The sequence below is a fragment of the Chelonia mydas genome, chromosome 11 (assembly GCF_015237465.2).
Source record: "Chelonia mydas isolate rCheMyd1 chromosome 11, rCheMyd1.pri.v2, whole genome shotgun sequence".
NCBI lineage: Eukaryota > Metazoa > Chordata > Testudines > Cheloniidae > Chelonia > Chelonia mydas.
Window position 1 is genome coordinate 5,007,840 of NC_051251.2, and position 12,889 is coordinate 5,020,728.

The 12,889-nt window shown below is 36.7% G+C and overlaps 1 protein-coding gene across 7 annotated transcripts in view; it reads left to right on the forward strand.

Annotated features, from left to right (window-relative positions):
- The window catches only part of MAP3K2 (mitogen-activated protein kinase kinase kinase 2), an 89,882-nt gene that overhangs the window by 55,691 nt on the left and 21,302 nt on the right, over positions 1-12,889 (forward strand). For 6 of the 7 annotated variants that reach the window (XM_037911929.2, XM_043524987.1, XM_043524989.1 and 3 more), the window contains 6 exons: positions 317-357; positions 4,037-4,136; positions 6,365-6,478; positions 7,393-7,492; positions 10,170-10,300; positions 11,803-11,882. In XM_037911929.2, the coding sequence (XP_037767857.1) occupies positions 317-357; positions 4,037-4,136; positions 6,365-6,478; positions 7,393-7,492; positions 10,170-10,300; positions 11,803-11,882 (566 nt within the window). Of the gene's footprint in view, positions 1-316; positions 358-3,348; positions 3,513-4,036; positions 4,137-6,364; positions 6,479-7,392; positions 7,493-10,169; positions 10,301-11,802; positions 11,883-12,889 lie in introns of all 7 variants that reach the window. The other variant, XM_043524992.1, reaches the window with a different exon arrangement.

Here is a 12,889-nt window from a genome sequence, read left to right on the forward strand (position 1 = left end):
TTTTCTCACACAAATGTTTAGTTTACTTCAAAACCATCCTTTTGATCCTCATGGATTTCTGGACTTATCATATCTGATACCTTACCAGAAGAAATAGTCTTCCACTTGTCTGTGTTAGTTTCTGCCAAAATGTTCAGTAAGCCAGAAAAGAGTATAAATAAACCTTATGGCCCCTCTAAAGATTAAACAAAATGTCTGAGAATATTAAATGTATTTTTATGGTTTTCTGAGTAAGAATTTGTCACCAACTAATAATTTATAGTGGTTTCTATTATGGCTTTTTAAAAAAATGTATAATTTCTCTCTTTCATTACAGAATGATGTTAGAGTCAAATTCGAACACCGAGGTGAAAAAAGGTAAGGCAGGAAAAGGTAAACTTTTTTAATGCATTTCTGTTGCTAGTTTATGGGTTTTATTGCTGTTTCTCTGCTAGTGTCCCAAAGAAACCATTAAAAGTGCTTGATAGAAATTGATGTACACACATGGCTTAAGAGAAATAGAACAGTCAGCACAAATAAGCAGAAAATAGAAATGTATAATTTAAACAAAATTAATTAAAAGCTGTTAAATGTAGACCCCAAACTGTTCTTAAAACTAAAAAGGTATCTTATTAGCAAATGTCTTACCAAATCTTCATACGGTAGCTTTTAAAATAGAACTTTCTAGCATAGATTAATTACACAAACCAGGAGTGTACACCTCAAATATAAGTAGATTTGTATATGTGGTCAGGAATTGTTGAAGCAGTATGGTCATGGTACATGAAGTGAGAATGCAAAATCTAAACTGGATCACCAGAGCTATTTTGTTATCAGTACAAAGAATTTATAGTGATTACTGAGACTACCATATTTGCCTGCCATCCTAGCTGGGGTCTGATGCTGTGTGTTGTAGTCACTAGCAGCAATGATCTATAAAATGATCTATAAAAGTCTAGTTTAAATGTTAAGAAAAAAAATGTTGATCATGAGGTCAGAGGAATACCTGACCCAGAGCGGTTTTGACACCATTACCAGAAATGTGTAGACAAACTCTCAATGTAACTTCCAGAGAAATGAGTTGAGCAATTCATGCACTTCTGCAGAAGGGCAGACTAATCTGGAAACTTCTTCCAGCCCTAAGCTTTATTAAGTTGATATATTTGTAAGAGTGAAAAGTGGGATTTAGAAAACTTTTTTCATTGCATAGTTAGCTTTATACCCTTTCGATTAGTCAAGGAATTGTCAAATATGATTTACTTAGATGTAAATTCCAAAGAATGGACCTGATTCTTTAAATGCTCTCTCATGAATAACTTTATTCACGAGTGAAGTTACTGGGACTTATGCTCATATGAATAAGTGGTTGCAGGATCAAGCCCTACATTAGTAAGAAAAGGAAACATTTTGATTTGATCTTTCTGTACTGACTGATTTTGTGGGAAAATCCTAACTGGCAATTCTTCTATAGGAAAGTCTTCTGAGATTTGTAACTGGGCTGTTCTGATTGGTTTCCACTGAAAATTCAGTTCAAATATAACTTCATGTTGTGGGCAAAGAGTGAGATATTCAAAAGCTTAAAATGCATAATTAAAGCTAAGATGTATGACTCAATCTCCCCTTTGTGGAGGTCTCCCACTCTCCTCCTTCACTGCCATTCCTCCTTCATGCATCTCCTTTGCTTGGAACTCTGTTCCTGAACAGGTTTGCCATGCCTCATTTCTCTTCTCCAAGTACTTCCTGCCAATATGCTTCTTCCAGTAAATCCCTAGACCTTCCTGTGAGTAGTGGTCACAAATGAAACTATTGAAAATTAACTCAAAATAAAAAAACAACCTCAAAAATTCTGGTCATATTCATTGTGTAAATTGTAAACTCTTCAGAGCAAGGACCTTTATCCTTATATTGGTGAAACACCAAGCACACTCAGTACTATGTAACCAGTAATAATGATGATAGAGAACCCCATTTTTAACAATAGCAAATGCAACAGTTCTCTTTTCCTTTTTAAAAAACCAGATTACACTGAAGCCTGTGCTACTGGTCACCAGTTGTTAGTGGCCTGTAAAATCTATCAATGCAAGTTCTTCCATGCTAATCAGAATGCAGTGTGGCCACCTTTTAAAATGGCTAGAAAAATAGAAGTACTCTTACTGGCCATTAACAGACTTCACTGTCTGTGTCTAGAATTGTAATTGAAATGTATTAGCACATCATTTGTGGAAGAATGTTTTATGTAATGCAAAAGACATCCTTGTAGCTTCCTTTAAAATTAAGACTATTCAGGCCAGATAGAAGTGATTTGGAGCTAATGCCCAGGTGATACTGGAGAAGGAAGGTGGGTGAGGTAACATTCTTTTATTGGACCCACTTCTGTTGGTAAAAGCATGTCTTTTTCGCCAACAGCAGTGGAGACAATAAAAGATGTTACCTCACCCACCTTGTGCCTCTAGTATCCTGGGACCAACATAGCTACAACTGCAAACAGGTGATACTGGACAAACCAAGTCCAATATGCAGGTTGAGCTCTGTTCTGTGTAAGAACATGCAGTTCCAAAGATACCAGGATGGGGTGGCACAATGGACATAGGGTTATGCAATAAATAAATGTTTTGAATGGTGCTTCTACATTGTTGTAAAATAGGAGGCAGAAAGGAGGAGTCAGAGCTATTCATGAGTTCCTAAGATAATATATATGGCATTCTAAACTGATAGCCAAAGTCTTCTAGTAAGCAAAGTTCCAAGCTTGCTGAATGCACAATTAACTAAGGTGAGAAAGGAAAGAGACGATGACCTAGCTTCTCTCCTCCTTTCCCCGAGGAAACAACGTTCTTACTGGTATGTTGGTTAATGAAGATACAGATAAAAGGGACCATTAGCCATTGTTAATTTTCCAGCATAATATCCATAAAATTCAAGTGGAATTTCTCTTCAGGATTTGTGGTTCATATCTGCCTCGGTCACTTAGAATAGCGATGAAGCAAAAGTCTGTTATATGGCCTTCTGCTGAAATAATTTAATAGCTTCTTTTTGAGAGATATTTGTACGTAATGGAAGCTCTGAGAGTGACACACATTTAGGATCTTTTCGTTTTGGTGGCATTCAGCTAATAGGAAATCTTTAAGTTTATAACCCACATTTTAGAAATTTAAGGGAATTTTACTTAAAGAAACACTGTCAATGTTGTTAGTCTCAACAATTTAACTACATCATATCTTTCAAAAAGGAGGGTGGCTGGACCGTATTTTTAAACTCTCCTCCTGATTCTAGAAAATTTGTTAGCCAGTTAAAATGAAGGCGGTAATATTGATGTAATTCTAACTCTTCTGCTGGTCAGTCCATTACTAGCCTACATCCTGTTTTTCTTAGGGCAGGTCTACACTACAAATTTACATCGGCACAGCTGCAGCACATCTGGTGAAGATGCTTAAAGCCAATGGGCGAGAACTCTCTCATTGGCTTAACTCCACCTCTGCGAGAAGTGGTAGCTATGTCAGTGGGAGAAGTTCTCCCGCCATCGTAGCTCTGTCTACGTACGTGTGTGTGTGTGTGTGTGTGTTAAGGTCGGTGTAACTACTTCGTTCGGGGTGTGGATTTTTCACACCCAAGTGGCGTAATTATACCGAAGTAAGTATGTTGAACAGATCAAGCCTCAGTGATAGCTGCCTCCTGTGTTCTGCTTAGTTCTGTTAAACAGAAGTTATTGAAATTTACAAGAATCCTCCATTCTGGAATAGTTGGAGCAGGATTCTGGAATACTTAATGCTGTGAGTGCTCACCAGAATGGAGCAATATGCAAATTACTAAAGCACAGCTAGCAGGACCTAATTTTATGCCTAGTAAAATATGAAAAACTGTGAGCGTTCCTTTAATTTTTACTGCAGAAGATGCTTTTTAAATTTATTCTGCATATTAATGTTCCAAAAAGGCAGCAAACATTTTGTAAACTGTTTTTTCTTTTTCCTGTTATAAGATTATTCATGGGTAATTCATTAATAAACAATGATCCTTTCAGATTAGTGAAAAAATTCTCCAAAAATTATTGTTTGTGTTACAGGATTCTACAATTTCCCAGGCCTGTCAAACTAGAAGATCTTGCATCTAAAGCTAAAGTTGCTTTTGGACAGCCTATGGACTTGCATTACAGCAATAATGAGGTAATATTCTGCCTTCCTAAATCCTCAGTTTCTAATGTATTAATGGTTTTGACAGCTGAACATTTCAAGACTGAAATCCAATGTATTTTCATAATGACTGAAGGCCACCTGATGGCCTCCTGCGTAAAAAGTTGCAGAATGGCCAAGGTTAGTCACTTCTGCCATGAGTTTGCAGGGTTCTCCAGTGCACCATTCCCTCAGGTGACTGGGATTTGTCTAAACAGGGATACGGAAGAGGGCGCAGCCCAAAATGTTGTAGGGAGGCAGCATGCCCTGATGGATGGGACACCAGACTGGGGATGGGGGTTGTGAATTTGATTTTTATTCCCAGCTTTGCCACTGACCTGCTGTGTGACTTTGGACAACTCATTTAATCTCTCCTTGTGCCTCCCTTCCTTTTTGTAAAATGTGGATGATATTTACCCTCACAGTAAAGTGCTTGGAGATTTAAAGATTAATATTATGTAAGTGTTAAATACTATTATTAGTATTGGGACATTTGAGTAAAGAGCCAGACCTTCTGTCCCATTTCTGGACTTAATTGTTTTCTTCCCCCTAGTTCTTCTGGGCAGCACAGCCAACTGAGGGGCCCCAGAAAAATGGGTGCCCCTGCATCATGACCCGCTCTGCCTACCCGCCTGGCTCTCCTGTTGGTAGGAGCATGAGGGAAGGGGGAGCAGCAGAGGGAGCTACTGCAGGCGGAAGGGGTGGGAGGGCACCCACTTGCTCTGGCCCAGGGCCCCACAAAAGGGTAATCTGCCTCTGGGCATGTGAATGAATTTTCTGCTCTTCTTGTCCCCTTTTGAGTTAAAATGAGAAAGGAGAAGGTATAGTCAGAAGTGTGTTAGAAACAACCTGCCACTGTTAAGCTAATAAATATTAGAAACTACTGTTTACCTTGTCTCCCCTCTTTTCTCCCCTGACCATTTGTTTGGGGTTGTCCACTTGTTGTATTGTAATTAAGATCTTTGAGGTAGGACTAGGTATTTCACTAGGAGGGCGGTGAAGCACTGGAATGGGTTACCGAGGGAGGTGGTGGAATCTCCATCCGTAGAGGTTTTTAAGGCCCGGCTTGACAAAGCCCTGGCTGGGATGATTTAGTTGGGATTGGTCCTGCTTTGAGCAGTGGGTTGGACTAGGTGACCTCCTGAGGTCTTTTCCAACCCTAATCTTCTAGAATTGTATGATAGGACAGTCTTTACTGTACTTTATATCTCTACAGTGACTGTTATGGTGATGTCCCAATCCCTGATTATGGGTTTTAGGTACTAACATAATACAAATACTAATTAATAGCTTAGTTTCTGGTTTTATTCTAAAACGTACACCACCCCGCACCCCCACACTCACCCGTTTGATTGTGTTTTTCTTTGAGTAACATGGAGGTTAATGGATTGCTAGAGAACCAAATTTGCAAAATGTTTCATTCCTCAAATTTCATTACAATAGTTACTTGTGGGCAGGGAAAATCCGTTGATATAGACCAGTATTGTGCAGTTTCTTTTTATAAACAGGAGATATTTCAATTCTAATTTGATTTAAAATCTGGTTATGGTTTAAAAAATGTTAATTATAATTTAAATGGATTTCAGTTGGCAATTTGTGACCCTGGCCTAGGCAAAGAATTAATTCAATTCATGCCTTCCTAGTGAGGCCTGTATTTATCCCATGTAGGAATGTTCATGTCTAGCACCTTCCTTGAATAATGTAATTACTTAATAGATAAGTCATTGGGGAATGTGTATAAACAACATTACTCTTTTTAAAAAATGTATTTTGAATGTGAGGTGACAAAATACTGTACATAATGATGTAGAAAAGAAATTATATATGAGCTCTGTGGGGGGAAGGTACAGTGATTTATTATGATACTTCTATGTAGGAGAAGGAAGAAAATATACTATAAGATGCTACATGTATCTAAAGTTGCAGAAAATGTTACATTGTATATTTTGAAATGGTTGTTACTTTGTTATGAATGCCTGCTTCATAATGCTTTACAGACTAGAAGGCAAAGTTAAAGTTGTGATTCAAATTTAACATTATTTCCTAATTCTCTTCAGTGCCTGACTGAGGTGTCTCAATGCTGCATTATTATAGTATTTTATATTAATTGATTTTAAAAACATTTTTTGGGGGGTTCTTAGTCACATACAGTATCAGGTTTATACCAACACTACTCTTTTTGTCCCTTACTAAGACAACTTTTTTCCTCTCTCTCCCTGTAGCTGGTGATTCCATTAACCACACAGGATGATTTGGACAAAGCTGTTGAACTGCTAGATCGTAGTGTTCACATGAAGAGCCTCAAGATATTGCTTGTAATACATGGAAATTCACAGGTATGAATTAGTATATTTATTTATGTCTAGATTAAAGAGTTCAACGGGACACTGCCTACTTAAAAATTACACTTCTCTGTGAAATATTTATCTATTATTGTTACAAGTAACATCTAAGAGATTAGAGAGAATGTTTTTTCTGTTTTTTGAGTTTGTTTACTTTATGCATGTAACATTTCATGTTTGGTCATTTTCACTGTGTTTCCCTGGAGAGTTAAATTATTTGAGTTACCCTCTTTGTGTGGGTTTTTCATACAGCAGCAAAAGATATTTTTTAAAATAGGAAAATGTGTAAAATTGCCAACATTGGCATGCAATTTCAGAGGCTAATGCATTTAACTTTTTTAAAATAATAATTTCAAATTTTCTTTAAATAAAAAGAGGTGTTCAAATGTATCTGTCACAACAAATGGTAACAGTGAAGATATAATAGGTTTTTGTCATGTCCCACAGTACCACTTTATGTGGACATTACTAGCACAATAATACTTTGGTCATTTGAGTTATACCACATTATAAGTAATTATTATTATTTTGTATAGTGATTCTTTGAAGCTGAAATCCAAACATCAGATTCTGTGAGCTAAAAGAGAGTGTGTATTTTTCTTGACACAAACTGAAAATTGCAAGTTTGAAAAAAATTCTAATTATAACAAAAACGTAACTTGCTATTTAAGTGAAATTTAAGACATGGTTGTAGAAATGCTTGAATAAACTACTGAAATGATATGAAATACATGGACTTTGAAGCAAATTGGCTTCTTTTCCTTATGCAAAAAAAGGATATCGCATGGAAACGTTTCTCGTAACATAAAGAGCTTTTGGAAATCTGTAGTGTGTTTTTCTTTATTTCTTCTCCTTTTGGGACTACAGAATTAAACATATTTGTTATTTTATATTTTTTTCATTTTTAGGCTCCTGTCCTGAGTAACATGGAACCCTTGCCATCACTGGAAGATTTGGATAATACAGTATTTGGAGTGGCAGAGAGGAAAAACAGGCTGTCTGTAATAGGTAAAGCAATTAATATTCCTGTGACTTTAAGTGTATGAGCTTTCATTTTAAATTGTCTGCAAACTCATACTTTTGAGAGAGTATCTCCGTTAATCCTGATTGACTGGTTGATGTCATGTTTCTTTTACTGAGGTTTCTTCATGCTGATGAGTTGGGTGATAATTTTTAGTTGTAAAAATCAAAGAAAAAATAAATAAAGGTAAATATTTTTTTTAATTTGCCTAAATGTTTAGTGCAGAAAAGACTGACCAAAAAAAAGAATTGATCCATAGTTGAAAGAACCCTGTAATAGAATTAGATTTGGGATATTAGCAAATGGGTTAATTCTTTGTTCCCCAATGTTAGCCTATAGATTTTCTTTTTTATTGTTCATTTGCAGACTCATCCCTTCTGTCCATTAAACTCAGTGTCAGTACTCTTTGACTTCATTACATGCAGGATTGAGCTTCTGAACAAAGCCATATTTATTTAAATGGCAATGCATTTTCCTGACTGCAAGATTCCATTCTTAAAAATGATGTTTGGTGATTTAGATTGTTCAGGCTGCTTTTCAAGTACCTCTAAGAGAAGCAGCTGTGTTAGCATTGGGCTAATTAACCTTTTCTCCTATGCACAGTTTGAAGTGTGAGGTTAACTTGTGAAATTTAATTATGTGGATTCCTTGGTTTCACGTCTTCTGTGACTAAAGAATTAATTGAACAAGTAACATTTGTTTGTCAGTTTAATTGTCAATTACGTTCTGATTTTGCACATCATGTAAGCATATTTTTGCAGTGTATATATTGCACTGTTACAAACAAAAGAAAATAGTGTGGCACTGTAACTCATCTGTGTTAAGGAGATAGTTGGATGCTTAATTAAATTTTGCTTACTTTATTTTGGGATTGGATATTCAGACATCTTTTCTTTAAAATTTTAAATATGACCCTATTAAATACAGATGTTAATGTAATATAAGGACCTTTGTATTTAGGTAACAATTTGTCACACCTGGTTTGATACAGTTGAAATGTGCTTTTTATTTACAACACCCAGTAGTGCCTGCTGCGAGGTTTAAAATAATGAGTCAGGCCACAAAAAATGAGTGTTTTTTTAAAATAAATAATACATTTTGGATTTGTTTGAGTAGCAGCCGTGTTAGTCTGTATTCGCAAAAAGAAAAGGAGTACTTGTGGCACCTTAGAGACTAACAAATTTATGTGAGCATAAGCTTTCGTGAACCTCAAATAAATTTGTAAGTCTCGAAGGTGCCACAAATACTCCTTGTTTTTTTACATTTTGGATTATTTTTATTTGCCTTCTGGATTTTAAGTCTTTAGGGTTTGTTTTCAAGCTCTTCTCTGCACTGATGATGGTTATAAACATTTTTTGTTGTGTGTTTAGTGAAAGCTGAAATTCTCTCATCCTCATAAGACTCCAGGAGCTGGGGTTTTAAGTAAAACTTCATGAGGTTCTCAATAAAAATCATGAGAGTTGGCATCAGTAAATACTCCTCTCTTATGAAATCTAGATCCAGTCGTCTGGTGTGCTGGGAATTAATGAATTATATGCCTGTGCTGTACAGTGGAAAAGTACATTCAATCTGGTGCATTCTAAATGCAAGATTTAGAATGCACCAGATTAGCTTGCACGTTGGCAGAGGCAAATTTTTATCCAGAGACGGATATGTAGATGGACACAATTCCCAGATTATAGGTTTAGAATTATATTATCTCTTCTAATGAAGTTAAGGGCACCAAAAACGCCAGGAGAAACGCAGAATGTTGACTACAGGTCTAGGAATGTTTGTAAAGGAGAAAGTGATCATAGCTTGCTCTGGGCCCCATGAAGCTTATGACTGCCCTTAATTTTGGGTTATTGAGGAATGTAAAGGAGAATATATATATATATTTTAAAGCTAACACTGAAAACAAACAAATATATACTAATCTGTGGGGACAAAGGAAGATGTCTGAAGCGCACCTTAAGATTCATTCCTTTCACACACTTTCATATAATATGAGTCAATAATTTGGGGGTTTATCCCAAAGAATCATTTTGGAACCCTCTCCAGAATACAAAGGGCATAGTGATGTGATGGTAGTGGATTCTTTGCAGTCTCCTTTAAACCCTCTTTAGTAAACTGAATTGTTCTTGTTCTCTGCTATAAGAAACAATGGAAATTTTAATCTTGGAAAACTCAAGTACCCCAATACACTTTTCCAGTCCTTCAATACGTAGATTGACTTTCTTAAGCAATCCTACCTATGATGTGTAGTAGTCCTTAATTTGTCGTCTTCAGACCTAATCCTGGAAGCTGCTCCGCATGAGCAGAGTCCACATCCATTGAGCAGGATTGGGGCTTTATTTTGTCACTTAATACATTTAAAGTATTAAATTTTAGGAGATGACATTAAAGTTTTAGTTGATGGTGCCTAGTGGTGGGGGGGGGAGGGGAGCGGTTGTTTTTTTGAATCCTTGGCCATTGGAAAATCAGCACCTTGCAGTATCAGGCTCCATGAGAGCAACAGTCAGCTTTTAAAAACTATGAAATAAATCATGGTAGATGTAGAAGCAAACTTTGTGCTTTACAAAAAGAAAAAATACCATAGTAAGCTTTTTTGCAGGAGAGGATTGTTTTTAATCTCCAGTCCAAGAAAACTGTTCTCCAATATTGCCTTTTTTTTTTTATTAAAAGGATCTAATACACGTGATAGGAGTTCACCTCCCCCGGGATACATTCCAGATGAGCTGCACCAGGTGGTACGAAATGGATCATTCACTAGTATCAATAGTGAAGGCGAGTTCATTCCAGAAAGCATGGATCAAGTAAATATTTTTTTTTTCCATTTCCACTTGATTAAATGTCACTGTGGGCATGATGACTGACTGACCTACCAATTACCACCTATCAGCTTTTCAGTTAATGTTTCTATAATGGTTTAAGTAAAGTAAAGTACTATAAACCTAGTAAGCATTACCACCTTCCTCTAGCAGGTGCACAGGGGCGTGTCATTCTGTTCCTCTGATCTGTCTGTTACTCAACTATTCCACCAGAATGAAGCTATTAGAATCTACCAGAATTCCTGCTCTCTCTCTCAATATCCATATCCTATCTGGATACTGATGGAAAAGGTGGTGGGGTCTGAATAGCTCAGAGGATTGAAAATGGGATATGTAGTACTTTTCACATCTGGGCCATTATTATTTATCCTTATTACAGTGGTGTCTCATTGCCCCATTTGAGATCAGGACCCCCTACAGGAAGACTTTGTACTCGCAAGTAGTAAGAGTCAGTACTTACAATGAAGCATTTACAATGAGATGAGATGAGAGAGGGTGGAAGAGAAAACAGAGGCATAGTGTGAAAGTGACTTGTCAGTTGCACAGCAAGTCAGTGTCTGAACTGGGAGTAGAACTTACATCTCCAGACCCTCAGCGCCAGGCCCTGTCCTCTGAACAACGCTGCCTACCAATCCTCTGATCAGATCCAGCCCATTTCTGTACATAATAATCATTACCATTGGCCTGCATAAAGTCAGTTGATGCCTCTCAGACATTTCAAGTACAGAAATGCTCACAGGGAATTAGAGACCAAGGATTGCATGTATGGACACTCCAAAACGTAAAATATTTATAGCACATGCAACTGTAACAACCACCTGCATGAGTCATCAGTGTTTAAACCTAGGACCTTCAGCTCTATAACATATGCCTCTACCATTTAATCTATAGGAATAACTCACTTAGCTGGTAGAAGTAGTAGACTGTTATCCTCTCTGGACCAGCCACTCAAAAGGGCATGTAACCTGGATTGTCACAGACACAGCAAAAGACACACCTCTGACCCCATAACCATCTCTTTTCCAAATTTCAAGTTCCTTCTCCTGGAGCCGTTTCTTTAAAAACAAAATTTTTTGAAACATTGCCACAGCTAACTACCTTTAGTAGCTTAATTTTTTTGCTCATATTTTCCAAAAAATTTCAGCCTGAGATAGAGACCAAGCAATTTTGTTAATCTAATATAGGTGTTGCAAATACTTCCTCTCTTTGTGTGTGTACTACATACATTTCTTTTAACATAATTGCTCTAATTTACTATTTCCTAAACACTGTAAATTAAATACAAACACTGTGTTTGTATTAGGTGGGAGAAGAGCACCAGAGTGCTTTTCAACAAGCAGGACTCCATACAATATGACTTCGGCCACATCAGTTATAACTGCTGATTTTTATGATCAGTATGTTAAGGTTTTGAGCTATAAAATGTGATGCAAAGAACCATCAACAATAAAAAAAATTTCAGTCCCTCTCTTATGGTTACTTACTAGATGCTGGATCCATTGTCCTTGAGCAGTCCTGAAAACTCTGGCTCAGGAAGCTGCCCCTCACTTGACAGTCCTTTAGATGGGTAAGAACTACTTACATTCAGCACTTCTTTCTGCTAGATTGCTTGAAAGTACTGACCACAGAACACAGTAAGTCAACCTTCAGAAACAATTTCTAGGTGTACTTTTTTCAAACACACACAGAAAAGCAAAAACAATATAACTTATTGGGATTTAACTGCTTACTGATGCACAGAAGAGAAGAGTGCCATATCAGCCTGTTATTTTTGAAGATGCATGAAATTTAATACATCAGTTTCTGGACTTGCTGCTTTTTGTTGCACACAGAGATTTATTGTAAATCTGGACATCGTTGTCTTGTTTGTAAATTGAGTGTATTCCACAGCCCTGAACAGCTCCATTAAACATCCACTTTAGAATTTGGCATAATCTGCAAGAAACTTCCATTCTACTAATAGGTTACCCAGCATTGTGCTTAATATTACTGCACAGATGATAAATCAGTGCAAACAGTCAAACGTAAACGGGAAGGTGAGTGATAGTTGTGTATAGTCATTGCAGATAAAGATCCATTCAAAACATAAGATTATATTGTTGGCACATTTTACTGAACATTTCAGTTCCACCTACATGCCCAAATATTATAAATAAAACAAAATTTGAACATTTCCCAGATGAACTAACTGACTTCTTATTTGCTAAGTTGAATATTTTCTGTTCTGAAAGAAATCATTGTACAGGAGAAACAAGCAGATACAGTCAACTTATCTTGGTTTGGTTTTAAATTTGCTTTAGGTTTTGTCATTTTGTGCCACTCTTGTCTAATATTTGGAGGTGTGGAGTTAAATACGTAATTAAAATTATTAGTACACATTTATGAACGACAGATCCACCAACCTGAAATGGATGGTTGTTCCCATGTTGAACCAGTCAGACTAGCAGAACAGCCAGTCATAGTTGAGGTAAATTCCTTGTGCCTCCTTTCCTTATTTGATGAAGACATCATTGTGGAAGGATTTATCTTCCACGCATGCTGCAAAGTCCATTTTTTCCAGCATTTAAAATAATC